Source organism: Emydura macquarii, unplaced genomic scaffold, assembly GCF_026122565.2.
Source record: "Emydura macquarii macquarii isolate MOO-44397 ecotype Brisbane River unplaced genomic scaffold, CSIRO-AGI_Emac_v2 contig_1790, whole genome shotgun sequence".
NCBI lineage: Eukaryota > Metazoa > Chordata > Testudines > Chelidae > Emydura > Emydura macquarii.
The window spans coordinates 23,708,386-23,731,015 of record NW_027131927.1 but is presented as its reverse complement, the minus strand read 5'-3'; the positions used below and the strand labels follow the sequence as shown (position 1 = coordinate 23,731,015).

The 22,630-nt window shown below is 46.9% G+C and overlaps 1 protein-coding gene across 1 annotated transcript in view; it reads left to right on the top strand.

The window, feature by feature from the left end:
- Window positions 1-1,386, top strand: part of CUNH4orf36 (chromosome unknown C4orf36 homolog) — a 29,517-nt gene extending 28,131 nt beyond the window's left edge. The window contains exon 5 of the mRNA XM_067557135.1: window positions 1,253-1,386. Within this exon, the coding sequence (XP_067413236.1) occupies window positions 1,253-1,386 (134 nt within the window). The remainder of the gene's footprint in view (window positions 1-1,252) is intronic.
- Window positions 1,387-22,630: the final 21,244 nt, after the last annotated feature.

The following is a 22,630-nucleotide window of genomic DNA, read 5'->3' as shown; positions in this document are numbered from 1 at the left end:
GGAGTGAAGGCAAATCTGAGCCATCTTTTCAACTCCCCCAGTTCTGAGCATGGTGGGGTTGACTCAACCCCTGGTGCACACCTAGCCTACCCCCAAATGCCATTTTTCTTGAGAGGAAGTAAGTGGTGTAGAACTGGCAATGCCAACCTTATGGCACTGCAGAATACCCCCTACAAAAGGTGAATCCTCAGGTGACTCTTTTGTGCAATTTTAAGGTAGCGCAAATTGGACTTAACTTGGACCACAAATCTGGCCCAAAATTACTATCATGGTCAAATGCAAGTCCACAGCAGTCAATTGTGAATCCCTCCTTATCTTTGCAGGAGTATGAGGCAAGTGCATCATTCCAAAATAATAGAATTAAAGCCCTGACTGCATTTTGTGATTTAATTTTTAAAACGTGTTATGATAAAAATAATTTTTAACCTCTGCATTTAGTAGCTCTCCAGCTTATTGAAGGGACCGAATTGGAAAAAAGAACACAAAACGGCAGTGTAGTGATAACATAGCCTGCAGTGGTTAGTACACAGCAGCTGGGTGAAATGGGCCTATTTCTAGTAGACTGTGATCTAAACCAGTACATGATTTTCACTTAGAAATATTAGTTGGACTCAGGCTAACAATCAGCACCGAAAAACCAATTCATAATCCACAAGGTCCTGATAGTGTCCTGGCGTGGATGTGTGGAGATGGGTGAGAGTGCAAGGAGCCTTTTCCCCATCCTCATGGGGCCTCTGCAAAGGCCAAGTATAATTGTACTCCACACACATGGAGAAGTGCAGTGACTGCTTGCTCCATACCCTGTTTGAGGCACTCTCACTTAATGGCTTTTCTGAAACAGGTCCTAAACATGTTAGATTCCAGTATGTGCTGCTTTCCTGTACTTCTCAATTTCATTAGCTATGTCTTCTAAAAAATAGTGTTAGAAAATGACTGATAGAAAAAAAATCAAATTGAAACTGATCTCTGATGGAGTGTTAGCATTTGAACTTGATTTTGACTCTTGAACTGTGAGGATATGGCTACCTCATGTATATATATACGTGCTTTTTAATAACGAGTCATTGCTCCCACTTGTAATGAAAATCCTCCAGAGAACCGGTTAAAAAAATCCAGATGGATAAAATAGCCAATACCATGAATGGGAATGATGTTTTACCTTGGAGAACCCAAAATTGGGGGTTTATATTAAATATAAATTGTGCCTTAGGGAGATTTCAGTACATTTCTCTCTGTCTCTCTTTTTTCACAGCATTAGAGATTGAAAGGATATTTGAATCCAAAAGATTAAATAAGATTGACCTTGAAAACAAGATTGTTCAGCAAACTGAGTTTGACCTAAAGGGCAAGATAATTGGTGCAAGACAACCACTTTCACCCTTCTGATGGCATCATGCTAGGCCCAGATCTTTGAAGTCCTTGCTCCAGTCTCACTCAGGTCTTACTCATAGAAATCCAATCAGTGCCAACGGTGCAAACTGTGGTCTCACTTTACGCCATTGTAACAGACTGTCTCCAGGCAAACCCAACATTGAGAAGAAAATTGCTGTAAGTAAGGACTTCAAGATTTAGCCCATTACATCCAGGAATTCTCCTGACTCAACACTTACCTACCTAGCAAGGATGAGCTGCCACATACAGCTCAGTTTGTAATACACAGGAAAGAGCTGGATGTAGGAGACGGCTAGGTCATGAATAAAGGCAATCCTTGTACCAGTCCCTGCACAAGCATTTTACATTGTATCTCCAGCAAGTTCATTCGAAGGGTCCTCCTTCCAGGATGAATATCCTAATGTGTCATGAATGGGCTCAATTCATGATCTACAGGAAGGATACATGTTTATTAATCAATCATTTGAACTGGAGTTAGGTACCTAAATACCTTCGAGGAGCTGGGCCTTAGTACTTTTAGATATTGTTTCAATTCTAGAAGAAACAATGAAGCTAACAGTCAAGTTGCCAGTATTTTCTTGAGATGTAAAATTAATTGTACATGTTTTTGTTTTCTTATTTTTGCTAACAAATTGCATAGGGGTGGGATCGAGGGAGGAAGGAATATCTTGCAAAAACATTCAGATCCCGAAACGGGTATAAAGTAGCATCTAGAAAATAAGATGCTATATGATGTGTTTGTAACAAACAGTTTTAGAAAGGGATTCAATTCTTGAGAGTACATTAATTTTGATATGGAGAAAGACCTTAAGTATAATCCAGATAGTGAAGACAAATCAGCATGTGTCAAGGAAGAGCTTTCCAGAGTGTTTCTGAAGGTACTTACTACAAGCATATGCACCATATGCTGTATCTAAACACCACTGCCAGCCACTTTATTCATAGGTACTGTACAACGAGCAGCCCACAAGCATTAGCCTTATGCAATGTCCTGGTTCATCTGATTTTCTTCAGGCCTAGGGTTGGCAGTGAGCCTGTCTGCAAGGGGCAAGCACAAGCTACATGGAGGTGATGGGTTAGAGCACAGCCCTGGAGCTCCTTGTGCTTTTTCCCTGCTCTAGCTATGTGCCAGGGTGACCGGGGCAGGGAGGGAAGGGGAACGTTAGGGTGCTAGCAAAGATCCACCAAACCATTGGATTCGATCAGCCTGTAAATGAATCCTGGAGAGAGAAGGATTTTGGCCTGCTACAATTTCTCCAATTTCAAAATGTTCTCAGTTAAAGGTTTGGAAATATGGGGGGCAAATTCTGGGAAACAATTACAAAAATGCCTCTTTCCCAGTCCTGACTCAGACATACCCCAAATCTTGATCCGCAGTCGGGAAGTCAGAGCCCTCCATAGCTGATGCCTACAGGAAACTTGATGTGCTGCAAGATTTCATGGCTGGAAGCTGCTTGATTTTTAGCAGTATGATGGCTGTGCTCCCTAGCAGGCTGGCCTGTTCTGTGTTACCAGGCAGATGGGTATCAGACATACATTCTTATTTTGTTGTGGGAAACCGCTGCCAGCACATCACTAGGAACAGAAAAGCCGTTCTCTCCAGCTGTGACTCTTCGATTACTCTTCAGGATGTCCAGTATCAGCCCTGACGCAGCAAGTTCTCCAACAGTACATAGGTATCACTACCAGCACTGAGGGAAGCTGGAAATACCTGTTGTCTTGTTTTCCAGTGCATGTGGATTAGAGCCAGGGGAAACAGAATTGTCTGTTGGAGCCTCAGTGAGACAGCAAACAAACAAGGTCTGTGCCAGACTTACTAACCTCCCAATGACCTTTCTGCAGGCAGTTTGCATTCTACCATGTCAAACAAAGCCAGTGGTAAGAGTTACCAGCTGGGTGAGAATATTGGGGCCCTTTCTTCCCACACCAGTTTCTCCCCTCTGCCAAGCAGTAGAAGAATTCTGGGGCCCTGCAGGTCTGCTTCCCGATGAAAGAGAACTGAATGATGTGGAGTCTGGGTCTTTTCTAAGCTCATCTTATTCTGTTCACTCACACATGCTAATCCTGGAATAGATGGTCAGACAGCATGCAGGGCAATCCCTTCCTCTGGAATCTGATCCAATCCCAGTGCCTGGAAGCTGAAGCTGAACTTGGCAGCTGGCTTTGTAAATGGAGACCCTCACCAAGAGCCCATTAGTCACACGCTCTATCCTTTTCCTATCAACTCAAGAGGTCCCTCCCAATAGTCTTTGCATCTTGTTTTTCTTCACTGGAATCAACATTAGCACCATGTCACCTATATCAGAAGATCTTTCTCTTCCAGTCCTGTTATACCGTGTTTTCTGAGGCGTCTGACTTGTTTCAAGGTTCTGGTGCATTAAATCCATCATAGCCTTGAAATTCTCTTTAAAACAAGTGATATCCCCTGCCCCCCCAGCTGTCCTGGCTCTTCTGAACTACCTTCCCATGAGCCTTGAATTAAAGGTAGGGGTCCCCTTACCTGTGTCCCATAAAGGAGATCAAAGGGGGCAAACTCCATAGACTCTTGGGGTACACTCCTGTATGCAAATAACAAATAAGGGAGTAAGACATTCCAGTCATTCTCTCACCAGGTAACATACATCCTCAGCATAGACTTCAGCGTTCCGTTGAATCTTTCTTACCAGACCATTGGTCTCTGGATGATAGCAGCTTGTATACACCTCAGTCCACGCAATTCCCATCTCCTTGAAAAATAAAGACATGAAATTTGCAGCAAGGTCTGAGAAGATTTCTCTGGGAAAACCTACCTGCAAAAAATGGTAATAAGGGCGGTCAGATCAAACAGATTTGCAAAATCACATTCAGTGCCCATCCCCATTACCCTTTCTCTCATAAAATTACGTATTTTATGTACATATTTAACATGAATGACATAGTCAAACATTCTGAGGTTTCAATACTTCAATTGATAGGTATCAAGAGGAATCTTTAACCTTTTCAATAGTTTCTTTAAATTTTGTGTACACCTCAGCATCACCTTTCTCCAGATCACTAAAATCTTGTTTTGCTTTTCCAGTTAATCTGATTAAGAGGATAGGCATCTGTTTATCCTCTGGAATATTGTGTCCCCCAAATAGTCTCTGAAAGGTGGACAGGTACCCTCTTATACAGCCAGTCTCTTTGTAAATTGGGCAGACTTTCTCCCACTTCCTTATGTTATGGGGCATATACCATTGGATGGGAAGCCCCTTTTGCTGCTCCAGTATTCTGTGTAGCATTGCTTGAGCTTCCATCACTCTCCTGTGTGCCTCTCCTCAGTTTCTCCATTGGCCTTGTCTGTTCGATGCATCTCTGGTGGGCTTTCTCCTCAGTGGCCTGAGCTGCTTTGGTCTCTTTGACCCGCAGTTCCACCATCAGTTTCTGATGGTAGCATTTTTCCTTAACTCTCGAGCGCTGCAATTGTCCCAGTTCCACTGTGGTGGTCACATCTGCAGTGTCTGGGACAGGATGGTTCTCATCCTCTGGATCAGACTTCATCTCGTCTTCTTCCCTTTGCACCTGATCAAACTTATGAGCAAAGCTCTCAGCACCTGATCCCGACTCGCCATGCTTGGGTCAACATTCAAAGCAGTGCACCGTGGGTACCTATCCCACAGTGCAGCTAGCTGCAGAGGCTTTTGGGAAACTTGGCCTCCTCCCATGATGCAACGTGCTCCCTCCCCCTCCTTTCTTGTCCCAAACAAATTGCAAATGCTTTTTCATGCCATTTTTCTGTGCTGCACGCACACCATTGCTGAAGAGACATGGAGCCCGCTTAGCTCTGCACGATCATTGTGAGCATCACAAATACCTCATGGCTTATCCTGCAGTATTTTCAAAGGCGAGAGAGGAGCCACAGCATGGAAAATAGAGATGTTACTGAGGACGCCCTGCTACAAACTGTGGCGACAACATAATATCTAGTGACCGGCACTCGCCCCCGCTCAGCCCCTCCCGCTCGGCAATTACAGTAGACCTGAGACCTGACCTTATCGGGACCTTTACTGACACACCTAAGATAGCACGTCTGCAATGGCAAACAATGGGACGTTGCAAATAGCCAGGGGCAGCCATCAACTGTTACGAATACGGCACATAGCCCAGCAGCCATTAGCTGTTACGAATACAGCACATAGCCCAACAGCCATCAGCTGTTACGAATATTGCACATAGCCCGAGTGCATAAACACTGCTGCATCTCGGTGGGTCTGACTGAAGAGAGCTGTCGGCCCACCAGACTGCACGCCTGAAGCTGCTGCCTCCCTTCCCGCCCCCGAGTCTTCTACTGGGCAAGAGTCGAGTCGAGTGTAACCGGTCCGGGTCTTGAATCCGAGCGTTTCTCGTATCCCCCCATTGGCCAGGCGTCATGACCCTGTTCCTCGTGGTGGTAAGATTTTAAATAGCATGCTTGTTATAGTTTTCAGGTATAATTAACATTAATTAATTATACTATTGGAAATCATCTAATCGTTAATTAGTGTATCCTGTGTCTTGTTATCCTTCTAATCTGCTTTAGTCCCCCTATTTAGGAAAGTAGATAAGTCTGTTATATGTGATGTTCCTTTTCCCTTGTAAAACCCCACACCCTCTTGGCCCCAAATAAACTTGTAAGTAGTTAAGAAACTGTTTTCTCTGCGTGGTGCTTGGTAACCTGGGGATTCCTTTACCTGTCTACAACACAAACCATAGAGTGGAACAATTCCCGTTTGCTGTAGGCTGTCACGCATCATTTTCAGTCCATGGAGCGCTGGTTCTGGTCCCAGGAAACAAGCACAGATTGGTGGTATCCAATTGTTATGAAGATGTGGGATGATGAGCAGTGGCTACAGAACTTTCGTATACAAAAGACCATTTTCTTTGAACTTTGTATGGAGCTGTCCGCAGCCCTGAAGCACATGAATACTCGCTTGACAGCTCTGACGGAAGCTGGCACCCTTACACTGCTACTGGTCAGTTCGGAATCAATTTGGAGTCGGTAAATCCACCCTTGGAGCTGCTGTGATGCAAGGGTGCAGGGCCATCAATAGGCTTTTGCTAAGAAGGGTAGTGACTTTGGGAAACGTGCCAGACATAGTGGATGGGTTTGCCGCAATGGGGTTCCCAAACTGTGGTGGGGCAATAGTTGGCACACATATCCCTAGCCTAGCACCTGACCACCTTGCCACAGAGTACATAAACCTATCCTAGCACCTGACCACCTTGCCACAGAGTTCATAAACCAGAAGGGATACATCTCAATGATGTTACAGGCCCTTGTGGATCACAGGGGACATTTCACCGACAGTGTGGGGTGGTCTGGAAAGGTGCACGAAGTGCACATCTTTAGGAACTCGGGTCTGTTCAATAAGATGCAGGCGGGAACTTTCTTCCCTGACCAAAAAATAGACATTGGGGATATGGGAATGCCAGTAGTGATCCTGGGGGATCCCTTGCTCCCTTGACTAATGAAGCCCTACACCAGGCACTTGGACAGTGAGAAGGAGTGTTTCAATAACAGGCTCAGCAAGTGCAGAATGGTGGTGAAATGTGCATTTGGCCGTTTAAAAGCCAGCTGGAGATGTCTGCTTACTAGGTTTGACATCAGTGAAAAGAACATCCCCTCAGTTACATCTGCGTGCTGTGTGCTCCATAATTTGTGTGACGCGAAGGGGGAAAAGTTCCCCCAGGATTGGACCATAGAGGCTGATAGGCTGGCTGAAAATTTTGAGCAGCCAGATTCCAGCACTATGCTCAGGGCCAACCAGAGAGTGCTTCAGTTTCAGGATGCATTGAAAAACTGGTTTTGCAATGAACTGCAGTATGTAACATCCCCACTCTCGCTCCAGTGACCCCCTCCCCTTCTCTCCCCACCTAAGCTTATGAATGAATAAAGACATATTTTTTTAATGCTACAAAGTTTTATTTGTGACCCCTTTTAAAGGGGGAAGGGAGGATAACAACATTGTAAAGTGTCACAGTGCAAGCAACTGTGGTTGCATGCAGTACTTAAAGGGGGTGTCGTATCCTTTTGCTCGCCTTCACTGGTGTGGAGTACAGCACATACTGCACCCTGCTCAGTCTCCTCTGAAACCGCTTGGGGGTGGGGGCTGATAACAAAGTGGTAGGCGGTGGAGCATTTTGGAGGGGCTGCAGAGGGAGTCTGTCCTGCCGCTGCTCTTCCTGGAGCTCTACCAGATGCCTAAGCATGTCGGACTGATCCCTCATAATACGCAACATCTCCTGTTGTGTATCACGCTCCTGATCCTGTGCAGATCATCTGTGTTCCATGTCCATGTCTAGTTTTTCAGACAAGGACATCCTCCAGGAGCTGAGCTCTGTGTCAGCAGCCGCAGAGGCGTTCATTAGTTTTCTGAACATGTCATCCCACAGTTTTTTTCCCCGCTTCCTAATCTGGGAAAGTCTTTCAACTGGAGTTCAGCAAGGAGGGCTGAAGGCCAAGGTGTCTACTGTAGGATAAGCAAAGCTCAAAGTTGTCATTGTTAGCTGATCCAAAGTAGTAAAAGAAATGTTACAATGTAAAAAGTAATCTGCTTCATGTTCACAAGGCTAAGCCAGACCTACATTCCATTCTGTACATCTCGGAAGGGTCGGACTGGCGTTACAGACGTGGTAAGCAAGGGGCCCTGGCATCTGTTATAGAGAGGCTTCATTAGCACTAAAATCCACAATCCACACTTGAGCAAGGAGAGGGATCACCAGGCTTCCCTATAACATGCCAGTGACCGGTTTGGGAGGAGGTGGACAGAACATATTAGAGGACACTGGGTGAATTGTAGCAGCAGAAGACATAGGGCAACCAGTGTCCTGACCCATAATGCCCATTGCAACAGTACTAGGACTAGGAATAGTCTTGGGGAGGTGCCCAGGGACCCATCCACAGTAGAGGAATAAAATGGAGTGACTGTATTGGTTGGGTACTTTAAACTTGTGCCATCAACTGTGTGATATCAGTCTCCTGAGGGTAACGCAGGTGGAAAAGGAAGATTTGCTGCAAGCATCGGGGTACAGGCCTGGCCCTTATGCTGCTGTGCTGTATTCTGCAATGATGCCTGCTCATTTAATAGCAGAGTGGCAGGGAAAAGTATCCTAGTGTGGCAGAAGAAATAAGGCTGCCTTCCCCAGAAACCTTCTGCAAAGGTTAACAGATTACCTACATGAAAGTTTCCTTGAGAGATCTACAGAAAATTCTCTGAGCATACCTCTGCACATAGTCTGTTCTGGGAGTTACCGTTCACTGAAGTTTGCCACCATACCGTAAGACCCTACCCTCAAAAACACAAATTCCTTTTAAGAAGCTGGACTGGGGACATAACCGCAAAAATAAAGATTTGCTACACACACTCACCAGATGTGCCTTCCCCGGCATCTCGATCAGTCCCGCTGTCTTGTGTGTGGCTGGGCTGCTCTGGGGTAACAAACAGGTCCTGGTTTTCAGGGAGAACGGAGGTCCCGCTCTCCTGCAACCTGCTCTCCTCATCTTCATCCTCCTCGCCCTGGATTGGGAGTCTTCAGAGGTATCGCTGCTGCACGGTAGCACAGTGGTGGAGTCACCGCCGAGAACTGCATGCAGGTCCTCATAAAAGTGGCATGTTTTGGGTGAGAAGCCAGAACGGCTGTTAGCTTCCCTAGTTTTCTGATAAGCCTGACTCAGCACTTTGATCTTAACGTGGCACTGCTGCATATCCCTGTTGTGCCACTTCTCCAACATGCTGCAAGATATTTTCTCATATCTAAATTTGTTTTGCTGGCTCAGAACTGAGCCAGAACAGACTCTTCGCCCCACAGACCGATGAGATCCAAGATCTCTGGTCAACTCCAAGCTGGAGCACGTTTGGGCCGTGCAGTCGCTATGAATAGTTTAGCTACAAAGCTTTCCATGCTCTCCAAAATTTCCCAGGGCTTGAGAGGAGGAGCCATTTCCTGTTTATGTGGCCACATTACAGCAGAGCGTGAATGTCCAGAGTGGTCACAACGGGGCATTATGGGATACCTTCCAGAGGCCAATGGCGTTGATTTATGTTGCGCTCTGCCTACACTGATGCAAATGCGACCCATGGAATTTGAATTCAGCACTACGCCACTTGCAGAGCATTTATTAGGTCAACTCTTACTGTGCTTTAAATCGATTGAATTTACATGCCAGTGGAGACACATACTTTAGGTGGTCAATCTAAGCGGCGTTACGTCAACCTCCATTGCCAGTGTAGACCAGGCCTAAGCAAACACTCTGTCAAGGGAGCATTGAGCAAAGTGATAAGAAAAGTGCAGCTCCCCTGCTGCAGCAGAGCAGGCTGGAAAAATGGAGGCATGGATCCCATTACTTCTCACATATGAAATAACGAGAGTCCTGTAGCACTTAGACTAACAAATTTAATTTCTGCAGGCATAAGCTTTCATGGGCTGTAACCCACTTTGTCAGATGTGATTACACGGTGGGTTACAGCCCACGAAAGCTTATGCCTGCAGAAATTAAATTTGTTAGTCTTTAAAGTGCTACAGGACTCTGTATACCAACACGGCTACCCCTCTGGAACTTTTCACATATGAAATGAGTGCTTTGCCACTTGACAGCGCTCCACCAGGCACCAAGAAGTGTTCACTGTGTCTGCAGGGCAGACAACGGCTGAGCAGTTTCTCTCACCACCCCACATCATTTCTTGCAAGGAGGGTGGGGGACACACTGGAGATGCTCAGCCCTGGGGTTAGCAATGCTTTCTAAAAAGGAAGAGCAATCAGCTAGCAACCCAGGAACCTTCTGCTGGAAAAAACAGACAGCGATCCCACTAGCTTTCATCTGCTTAGGGAACCCTCTACTAATTGAGCTACCTCCCTTGACCAGAAAAATATCCCACTCTGCTGTTGTCAACAGCAGGCTGTTAAGTTCCCAACTAAGGCCAGATGCTTATATCAGAAATGGTCACAAAATGGTGACTGCTAGCTCAGTTGGTTAGAGCACAGCACTGATAACATCAGCAGTGTGGGTTTGAGTCTCGGGGTGGGTTAGCTGCTGCTGTGCCAGCTTCAACTAGTGGGTTTTGCTGTTTTCCCTGAGGGCTACGCTGGGGAAAGGGAGCCAAAGAAAAGAGAGAGAGAGAGAGGGGAGGCCGACCATCTGGCAGGGAGCAAGTGCGCACCATAGTCCCAGAGCCGGGAGAATGATGACATCAATTCAGCTACTTCTTGCATGTAAAGCAATTGCCAAGTAATCCCCCAATGAAAAACTGGCCCTGATCTGCCCTTGTCCTACCAAAAGCCACAAAGACTGGTGGCAGCATGTGCCTCCTTTCCAAAATGGAGGTGTCCTTCTTATGGGCCTGCTCTCTCAGCTGCGTACAGCGCGGTGTTAGTGACCTCTGTGCAACCCCCCCCCCCTCCCCCGGCCTTCACGCTACCTCATGATGCCTAGGTGACCCCCCCCCCCCCCCCAACTACCTTCAGCCTTCCTCACCATGACCCAATGTAACCGCCCTGCCTTGATACTCACCCAGACTGAGCCCTGTGTGACCACACTGGCTCCAGACTCACCCTGTAGGAAGTCCACTGGCTCCAGCATGGCCCTCACTGACCCCCATTAGTGACACCCACCGCCTCAAACTAATCAGTGACCCCCCACTGACACCAGCCTGGCCCTCACTTATGCCTGCATGACTTGACTGCCTTCAGTCTCACCCTCATTGACCTCTTCATGACAGCCAACTAACTGCAAATTTATTCTGTGACCACATAGTACCCCAACTGCCTCCAAATATTTCCTCATTGACCCTACATGACCCCCATTAACACCAGACTTAGATTCCTTGTCCTCAAGTGAACTCATTCACTTCATAGCTACCCTCACTGACCCTAATGACCTCTAAATTCGTCTTCTTGTCCCCCTATGACTCCATTTGCCTCCAAATTTTGACTCATTGACCCCTGCATGACTCCCACTACCTCCAATCTTACCGTCCTTGTCCTCATGTGACCTCACATAATTCATATGTATCCTCATGACTCCCATTGCCTGTAAATTCATCTTCTGTGACCCTGTATGACTCCCCATAGCTTCCCCTTCATGAAGCCCCTCCACACCACCACTTCCAGTCTTGCTCTCCATGAACTGCTGACCCCACTGCCCTGATATTCACCATCACTGATCCTGGTGTGAACTCAACTGTCCTTGGTCTTATCCTTTGTGATCCCATGTGATTCCCACTGCCTGCAGCCTCATGCTCATTGACCCCCCCACCACCATCTCCAGCCTTGCGCTCCATGACCCTGTGTGACTCCCACTGGCTAGATACTCACCCTCACTCCTACAAATTAATCATCAGTGATCCTGTATGACCCCACTTCCTTGTTACTCACCCGGGTGGTGAGAACTTATCTGCCATTGAACGTATCCCGTGTGGACCCCCCACTCCCTCCTGCCTCATGCCCATTGACATCTGCCTGCACTCCATGAACCATGACCCCCCAATGCCTTGATACCCTCACTGACCTCTGTGGGACCCCAACTGCCTCCAGATATTCATCTTTGGCTCCTGCATGACCTCCACTACCTCCAGCCTTGAGCTTTGTGACCCTGTGTGACCAACACTGCCTCACCTCCATTGATCCCTATTTTACCTGACTATCTCCAGCCCTGCTATCCATGACTCGGTGTGACCCCACTGCCTCGATACTCACCTGCACTAACTCCCCACTGCCTCCAGCCTGGCCCTCACTGAGCCCTGCTTGACCCCAGTGCCTCCAGAGTCACCTTTCGCGACCCATGTGTACTTGACAAAAAACAGGCATGCAAGGCAGCCCAAACCTTTACTACAGTGCCTAGAGCATGTGGGTTTGAGCCCCTCAGTGGCTCCTTTTGCACAGGCCATGGGAGCTGCTGTTTGGCTATCATAACAAGGGGGGCAAAAAAATGGAGCAGAATTTGGGTTGACCACATTGTAAGCCTACACCTCAGATCCTGAGTACAGCAAGTATTGATCCAGCTACCTCTCACAGGACACATAAGCACTCACCATCAGCCTGTTGACTGGGCGCCAGCCAGGGCTCTGAGCAGAGCAAATCGAGCATAGCTAAAAGCAAGGGCTGGCTCCTCCTGCCGCAGCACAGCAGGCTGGAGAATGAGGTCATCGGATGACGTTACCGCTTGAATATGAAGAAATGGCTCTACCATTTTAGCTAATTCCCCTGGCCTGCAGCCAGGGTCCAGTGTGCTGGTTGCTGCAAGGCCAGGAAGGAGGGCCAGGGCTGAGCAGTTTTCTGGCCTGCCACAGCATGATTCTTGAAAGGCCAAGTGGGGACAGGGAGGAGAGAAGAGGGGAGGCCACAGGAGACTCTCATTGCCTTGGCTGGCAACATCTGCTAAAAAAGGAAAAGGGCAGGCCCCAAGACTGTCTGTTGGAAAATGAGGGCCTTGCCCCACTTACCTCTCACATACAAAGCAAGCAGGCGATCATTTGAGCTACTCCACTGATAAGGCAGGTTTCCCCATCTGCTTGTGTTGTGCTAGAGGCCACAAAGTCACTGCAGTGGCATGTTGCTCCTTTTTCAAAGGGCCATGGGAGGGATGCTCCCTGCACTCTGGCTAGTTCAGTTGGGCAGCATTTGGTGCTAGTAATGCCAAAGTGATGGTTGTGAGCCTCACAGTGATCACCCCTCCCCGCAGGGGGAGGTGGCTTTTGCTCTTTTTCCTCACTGCAATGGGGAGGGAGGCCAAAACTCAAAAAGAAGGCAGGCCAACTACCTCACAGGGTAAGAGTGCTCTTTGACTGCTCTCAATGACTTTGTCCTTCTTGTGGGCCGGCCAGCACAGCTGGTTATAGCATAGTGCTAATAACACCTTCCAAAAAGGAGCAAAGGGCTGATGCTCCTTCCCCACTTGACAACCTTCAGCTGGAGAACAAGGTCCATGGTGCCAATTACCAGGGAAGGGATTGCCTTGAGATGTGAGTGGAACTGAGCAAAAAAAAAAAAAAAGAAGAAAAAGAAAAAAAAACACACACGAAAAGAAAAAGAAATAAGCTTTCCACAATTCTGCCTAGAAGCAGTAGAAAGAGAAGGTGGGTGAGGTAGTATCTTCTACTGGACCAACTTCTGTTGGTGAGAGTCTATGTGACTCAACCCAAGCAATTTCCTGTCCTGCTGCTCCTCTACTTCCTTCTGGATCTGTTCTTTTAAGCCAGCAGGGGACCATCATACTGCTGAGGATGGTGAGTCCAAGTGCTTCAGCAGGCAGGCTTTTCCTCTGTCTGCCTGGCTGAATCACAAGGACAGAGTCTACAGGCAAAGCAGGAGCATGGCCTAGCATATGTGAAATTGCTACCCCAGCAAAGCCAGCCTCCTTTATTTGCACAGCCCGCTATTGGAGCTGTCTATGTAACTAAAGATAGAAAACTTCAGTGTAATCTGGTCAAATTTATGACCTGACAGTTGTTAAGTGTCCCTTTAATGAAGGACCACAGCCTTACAGGGATACACTACTTCCTCCCAAAGTTCTGCTGGCCCTTAGAAGACTTGGATACAAACATGCTGTCACAAGGATTGTCTTGTTCCTATATTAAAAATTTTGCATACCTGTACCTCACCTTCATCTTCTCAAGCCTTCCTTCTGGTGTAGGCTACCCCAAGAATCCCACCTCACCTTTCTCTTGGTCTCCATCCTTCACTTCTATTCCCATGCCTTCTTTCATGCTGTCCCCTAGGTCTGGGATTTCCTCCCTTCCCCAGGGTCTGATCCTGCAAAATGCTTAGCACTTTGACTTGATCCTGCAAGTATATTAGCATGTGCCTCACTTTAAGCATGTCAGTTATTCTAATTAAGTTAGTGGAAATGCTCATATCCTTCAAGTTATGTCTGTGCTGAACTGCTTTGCTGGATCAGGTCAGAGTGCTCAGCACCTGCCAGTATTAAACCCACATTACATTCACCCTCTCATTACTCAAATCCATCATCGTCGTCTATGAAGCTCAGAAATGCTAATAATCAAGTCCACTATACTAAACTGGGTATCATAATGTATTTATGCTGTCCTTGTAAGTGCCTTGGGGCGGGGAACATACCCTCTACTGTGGCGTGGAGTACAGCACTGAACACACCATTGGCACTTAACTAATAATTTATTTAATGTATGTGTGTATTTAGATGTCTAATAAAACAGACACACAAGTCTGTTACTCTAGGGCACCTTTGACATGACAAATTAAAATCAGCGGCTCCCAACAAAACTCAATCTCAGTGGAAATAAATAATAATAATTAACGTGTGTGGAAAGACTGGATAGGAAAAGGACATGATTCTAGCACATGGGATAATCAACAATCAAATACATGGTGATATAGAGATGCATGTGTTATTCATGTATTGACATCTGAGATAAAGAGCTGAAGCAACAGGTACTGGTACCCACAGTGCTGTATGGTATGACAAACACAGCCCTTGTTATCATGTGAGGAGGTATCATTCCTGCTTCAGAAACAGATTGTAACTTAGGCCCTGATTCACCAAGGTACATCTGCAAGTCAATGAGACTACTGGTGGTTAAAATTAGGCAATGTGCTTGCTAAACTCAGGCCTAATAGAGTCACTTTAGGAAGCTACACACAAAAGTTGTAGTGCTTTACCTACAGTGGTACAGTTAAAAGTCATACAACCCCTTTAGTGTGGCCACAGCTATACCAGTATAAAGATACTTTGTACAGGTATACACGGTTCCTGTGGAGGAAAGGGAATAAGCTATAAAGTACATTTCAACTGCTTTAACGGCACCCATACTAGGGGTTGTCTGGTATAGTTATTTTGGTAAAAAAAAAATCAGTTATACCAGTACAAAAATTACATTTAGACCAGGCCTTAGACTATATATGTAAGGTAAAAATCATGGTCCATTTGAAGGTAATGGGCACTTTGCCACTAACTGCAGTGTTATCCATGTTTATAATTTGCTTAACTATTCATTACTCTTATCTCCATATTGCCAATATAGCTTTAACACTCATAAAGCCCACATTAAAATATTATAAAGCCAAACTTGGCATTAAAAAAGTGTACTCTGATGTCTTGACCTCCATGGACACATCTCTGTTTTGGAAGTGTTTTCTTATACTTTATGAAGGCCATTAAGAACACAGAAGATGCCTTCTCTACATAATACAGCAATGGAGTTTTTAGTTATCTCATCTCCAAAAGTGGTCAATGGCAGATGAATCCTAGGAAGGCATAAGGCTCTCATAACGTGCCTCAGAAGTGCAATACTATATTATACTATACATAATGGGAAACTTCATCCTGATAGGAGTGGGGTACTCAACATATGCACAGAAGCATGAGAACCTTGAGCCCTTAGATGTTTACCTTAGCCCATGCAGCTGCAGAAGTTGCTTTTTCAATTCCTAGAATTGGCTTGCCTTTTATTTTTTTTTTAAACTTACCTATCTGTTTATCTCAACAATACCTTGTCACAGTGAGTTCCATAAGAGAATTTGACTTTGCATAAAAATAAGAGCTGGATGAAACATGGAATAAATATACCTGAAAAAAATCTAACACTTTCCTCTCCTCCATTTTTTAAAATTCTTTGAAATTTTCACATCAGGTCTAGGAAAAATGTATTTATTTTTAATCTGTGTGAAATATTTATTGCAGATAATATCTGATTGGTCATCTCTACATATGTCATTATTTGTACTATTGTGTCTCCTTTCAATTTAAATAGTTCTAGGAATTGCTTCAATATTGCTGATGTGCAGAGGCCAGTGGAACTCCTTTATGAGTCGTCAGGGAGGAGCAGGTGTTGTATGTGCAATTGACCTGAACGCTGCCCTTGGAAAGCAAGTTTAAATTGTGATAGGAAGCTGAACTTCAATAAAGCTAAGGAGAGTAATCCCAGTTATTTTAATGGCTGTTGAATGGGGCTCTGAGTACTTCCCCTTCATAACCATTTAGAGCTGTTTGCAATTCTTTTTGTTTGCCATGTATTTTCAACAAAAATGGCCTTTTTGTCAAAACAGAAATTTCCATGAGAAATGTCTGGGTTTTTTTAAACACGTTTGGATTTTCATCAAAAAATCCAAAAGCCAAACTTTTTGTTGTTTTTTTTAGCATCCCAAAAAATCTGGCTGAAAACCAAAATTTTTTTCAAATTTCAGTTTGGTTTTTTGGTAACGACTGGTGCAGATCACTTCCCCAAGGGAGCAAGTGTAAAACCTAGAAGTGCCCTTCACTTGGACTGGGTTACGAGGTGCCTGGTCAGCCCATAGTAAGGTGTGAGCCACTGTAAGTGAAGGTGATAGAACCTGGTCCTTGGAAAACAAGAAATAGTGGAAAGAGGCCCCAAGCAGGAGTTATGTCAAATTGCTGCCATATTGGTGCCACTGATTGTACTGCAGTTTGCTAAAGCCAAAGCATTAGTATCTAGAGAAAGATAATGCAGGCAAACATGTTGGCTAAATAGAAAGTATCTTTAGTCAATGAAGTGACACGGAAACTTTGTTTCAACTATCATTTTATTATTTCAGGAAATAGTTAATATCAGTTATCTTGTTTAATTGTAGGGCAATGTTTTCTGTTTGGAAATAAGGATGAAATTCAATTTCCTCTTTCATAAAACCCAATTAATGTCATGAACTTTATCATCTTTATCTATAGGAGCAGACTGCTCAGGACATTGAAATACTTATCAGTCTGTTGATGAAATGTAAAGGTAGGGCAATAAATAGTGATAACTTTGCCTGGTGCTCTTATTAGGGAAAGATAAAAAATAAAGATGTAATAAAAACAAGGTGATTAGAAGCTGTCTTTGCTGAACACCAGCAGACGAGAAGGATGCTGGCATATGCTAGTAAGAGAATAAAAAAACCAAAAAACAAGGTTACTTACCAGTATCTGATGTTCTTAGAGATGTAGTGGTCATGTCCATTCCATTATAGGTGAGTGCACGCCTCTGTGCATGCTTCCCGGAACTTTTTTCCCCTTAGCAGATCCTGTAGGGCCGGCCCCGGTGCCCCCTGGAGTCCCGTGCACATTCCGCGGTATATGAGGCACTGCCGGCCCTACGCCCCCCTCAGTCCCTTCTTTCTGCCAACTCCGGCAGCGGGGATGGGGGTGGGTTGTGGAATGGACATGAGCAACACATCTCGAAGAACAGCAGTTACTGGTAAGTAACCTTGTTTTCTTCTTCGAGTGCTTGCTCATGTCCATTCCACTATTGGCGACTAACAAGCTATACCTTAGAGGTGGCTCAGAATTACCGGTGAGCTGCCCTCAGCACCTCTCTGCCAAATCCCGTGTCCTCTCTCGCCTGCTGGATGATGGCGTAGTAGGATGTGAAGGTATGCACTGATGACCAGGTGGCAGCTTTGCAGATGTCCTGCAGGGGCACTCTCTCCAGGAAGGCTGTAGATGAGGCTTGAGATCTGGTTGAGTGCGCTGTGATGGTTCCCGGAAGCAGCACCCTCACTTGCTCATAGCAGAACTTGATGCATGATGTAATCCACAAGGAGATGCGCTGGGTGGAGACAGGTGAGCCTTTCATCAAATCAGCGACTGCGACAAAGAGCTGCGTCGATTTCCGCAACGGCTTTGTACTCTCGATGTAGAAGGCCTGGGCTCGTCTCACGTCCAGCGAGTGCCATCTCCTCTCCTCCTCCGAACCGTGCGGTTTGGGAAAAACACGGGGAGAAAAATATCTTGATTACAATTAAATTGGGAAACCACCTTATGAAGGAAGGCTGGATGCAGCCTCAACTGTACCTTATCCTTATAGAATACTGTATAATGGGGCTCCGAGGTCAAGGCCCTAATCTCGGAGACCCTCCTAGCTGAGGTAATGGCCACCAGGAAGGCTACCTTCCATGAAAGCATGAGTAGCAGGCATGAAGCCATGAGTTCAAAGGGGGACCCCGTGAGTCTCGAGAGGACCAGGTTGAGATCCCAGGGAGGCACCGGGTCACGGACCTGTGGAAAAAGCCTCTCCACCAACTTGAGGAACCTGACCGAGATGGGATGGAAGAACAGTGATCTCCCCTCTAGCGGCTGATGGAAGGCCGAAATGGCCGCTAGGTGAACCTTCAGCGAGGCCAGCACCAGACCCTGGAGCTTTAGCTGGAGCAGGTACTCCAGGATCACCTGCAGAGGCGAGAGGCTGGGCGGAATGCCCCGGGACTCCGCCCTAGAGGTAAACCGTTTCCACTTAGCCCGATACACGACCTGTGTAGAAAATTTCCTGCTGCCAAGCAGGACTTGTTGGACCTGCACCGAGCAGGCTCTCTCTCCCTCTGTCAGCCACAGAGCCTCCAGGCCATGAGATGCAGGGAGTCCAGGTCCGGGTGCAACAGGTGACCATGGTCCTGGGATAGAAGGTCATGCCACCTTGGGAGCTCCAGGGGTGGGGCGATCGAAAGGTCCAGCAGCATGATGAACCAGTGCTGTCTCAGCCAGGCTGGAGCAATCAGTATAACGTCTGCCCCGTCCCTCTTTATTTTCAGCAGGATGTAGGGCAAGAGCGGAATGGGCGGAAACGTGTACATGAGGGTCCCCGACCAGGCCATGAGGAACATGTCGGAAATTGATCCAGTCTTGTGACCTCAGAGCGAGCAGAACCTCGGACACTTCGTGTTCCAGGCCACGCGAATAGGTCCAATTGGGGTACGCCCCACTTCTGGAAGGTCATAGCCACCACCTCTGGGTGCAATGACCAGTCGTGGCAGTGTAGAAATGACCTGCTGAGGCAATCTGCCTCATCGTTCCTCACTCCTGGGAGGTGAGAGGCAGTCAAGCGGAAATCATGGCTCACAGCAAAGTCCCACAGACGGATAGCTTCCTCGCAGAGGGCTGAGGAGCGCGCTTCCCCCGCCTATTTATGTAAAACATGGCTGTGATGTTGTCCGTCAGCACCTGCACCACTCTACCAGTCAGGAGTCAGAGGAACACCCTGCACGCTAGGCGAATAGCTCTCAGCTCCTTCACGTTGATGTGCAGGTACCTCTCCTCCCTCAACCAGATCCCCTGAGTGCCTAGGTTGGTGCTGATGTGGGCTCCCTATCCTACATCCGAAGCGTCGGAAATTAGGGTGACCGATGGGACCCGTTCCTTGAATGGAATGCCCTTCATCCACCACCAGTTTAGGGAGGCTAAGACGGGCGGGGGAACTGCGACCACCCGGTTCAATGGGTGTCTGCTCAGCACATATACTGAGGCCAACCATGCCTAAAGCGGTCTGAGCCTCAGGCGACCTAGTCTCACTACATATGTGCAGGTCGCCATGTGGCAGTGCCTGGTCGTTGTCATGGGGCATTGGTGCAGCTGGGAGATGATAGAGACCATCACCTCAAAATGTGGTTGAGGCAGGAAGGCTCTGGCCTGGGAAGCATCCAGGGTGGCCCTAATGAATTCTATGCGTTGCACTGGGGTTAGTGTGGACTTCTACTCGTTTATGAGCAGTCCCAGTCTGCTGCACGTGGAGCAAGTGAGGGTCATGCTCTCCTGCACTTGGGACCTGGACCTGCCCCTGATCAGTCAATTGTCCAGGTAAGGAAAAATTTGCACACCTTTCATCTCAGGTGGGCAGCCACTACCGCCATGCACTTGGTGAACACCCTTGGAGCCGAAGATAGGCCAAAGGGCAGGGCTGTAAATTGGTAGTGGGAGCCAACCACCATGAAACGGAGAAAACGCCTGTGGCTGGGGAAGATAGACACATGAAAGTACGCGTCTTTGAGATCGAGGGCGGCATACCAGTCTCCTGGATCCAGGGAAGGGATTATGGAGGCTAAGGAGACCATGTGAAATTTGAGTCTTTTGACATATTTTTTAGATGATGCAGGTCTAATATGGGTCTCAGACCCCCCTTCGCTTTGGGGATGAGGAAGTATCTCAAATAAAACCCTTTACCCCTTCTACTTTGGGGGACCATTTCCACCGCTCCTATGTTGAGGAGGGTGTCCACCTCCTGCAAAAGGAGTTGCTCGTGACAGGGGTCCCTGAAAAGGGACGGAGGGGAAGGGTTGTTGGGGGGGATAGATATAAACTGTAGGGCATAGCCCCCTGAGACTATCCGAAGGACACAACGGTCCAAAGTGATCTTTGCCCATTCGGGATAGAAGGACCTTAACCTGTTCAGGAAGGGGCAGGGCGGATCCAGGAGAGCAGTTGGGGCGCCACCCTCGGGCACACCATCAAAATTGCCTCCTCTGGTTGTCCAACCTTCTGGGGGGTCCTTGATGGGGAACTCAGGATGAGCTGGGGGGCTGATTTCTCCTTCTAAACCCCCTATTCCTATAGGGTCAGAAAGGCCTAGGCTGCTGCTGCGCCTGGTGCTGTGACTGACGCCTGGGAAACTGGTGTGTTCAGGCCCAGGGAGCGAAGTTTGGCCCTGGAGTCCCTCAGACCATGCAACTTCGCATCAGTCTGGTCGGAGAATAGGGCTGACCCATCAAAGGGGAGGTCCTGAATAGACTGCTGCACCTCCTGGGACAGGCCCGAGAATTGCAGCCACGAGTACCTTCTCATGAAGATGGCGGAGGCTATGGCCCTGCCCGCTGAGTCAGTAGCATCACAGGACATCTGGAACACTGCCCTAGCTACCGTGGTTCCTTCTTCCACGATAGTGCTAAAGTCTGCAGCCTGGTCCTGGGGCAGGGCCTCAGCGAACCACCTGAGGGAGTCCCACGGGTTGAAATTGTATCTACCCAGGAGGGCCTGATGGTTGGCAATCCTGAACTGCAGGCCTGCCGTGGAATAAATCTTTCTCCCAAACAAGTCCAACTTCTTATTGTCTTTGTTTTTGGGCGTGGACCCTGGCTGACTTTGCCTGTCTTGCCGGACAAAGAGGGCCACTCTCGCCGGGGCAGCCGCCACCAGCACATTAAAGAGGCTATCTTCAGCCTCTTCTAACTCCTTCACCTTCAGCCCCAAGTTGGAGGCCACCCTCTTGAGCAGCTGCCTCTCCTGACTCCCACTCCACTGATTTATCCATTAGATCATGCTGTCTCGATGGGCAGAGGCTACATGGCCAAATAGCCTTCTCAAAAATCTACCGTCTCATTAAGAGCAAAGACTCCTGCAAATGTCACTCATCTGGGCAGCTGCAAGTCACAGTAAATGAAGTACAGCGAGAGACCATTCAAATTCACAAATGTATGACTGCAAAAGAATGTTTCTTTGGACTGAAGATGACTTCCCACATACAGCCCAGTTATTTTGGTGACTCATTTACTGCTCGAGGAACTGAACTTCTGCATTGCAGTATATAGGCAAGTTTTTTCCATGGGACACCTAGATGAAGGTGTTAGGCACCACTCTGTTCCCTGGAAGATGACAGTTTACCAGTCAGAGAAATAACTTTAAACTTTCAATAGCATAAAACCCCACCAAATGGATGGGAATATATTTTGATAGGCTGCAGCCAAGTAATACTCCCAATGCCCTCAATCAGCTGTGCCATTCCTAGGGGATCAGATCTGGGCCTCGTGCCACCCGCTTTGAAAAGAGACAGCCAGGTTCAAATGTTTTTGTAAAAATGGTGTTAGCAGACCAAGTCATTAAAATGGAGAGAACGTGAACAAACCATTTCACCACTCATGCTGTTTATTTTTATTTTTGCATTTTCTCAGGGCAGGGCTGGAGAGTTTAGATTGCAAACCACCATAGGGGAGGTGCTTTCCCCAGACCGTTGCCAATGAAATAGCAACACATACCTAATATTACATTATTGTCATTTTATTTAAAACACAAAACAAAAAATTGGGCCTAAAGACAGCAGTGAAAAGGTTTCTCATACGTTATTGTATGTCAGACACTTCTCCATATGCATTATGTTATGAAATGCTGCAGCTTTCTACTTAGAAAAATATAGTTTACTTACCTCCTCATTTCTCTCTGACAAAACCACTGCTTTGGCTCAGTAGGATATACTCATGTATCAGTTCTAATAAAAACATTCACCAGAGTAACACCACCAGAGTTTTGCTGCACCACTACCCTTTAGAGCTGCTGTCAAAATTATCTCACAGAAGCTACTTAAAGGACCTGAGGTAGTTCCTAGAATTTAGCCTCCATGGAAGTCCTCAGGCAATGCACAAAATGCCATCTGCTTTAGTAGGGCTGGTGTCAACAGTGCAAGAGTTCTGTTTCTTTGTTTGGTCTGAATTTCATATGTTGAGTTTGTCTGATACACAAATGAGTTCATTGTACAGTAGATGCACCGGAAGTATATAGTAGGCTTGCAAACAGGGA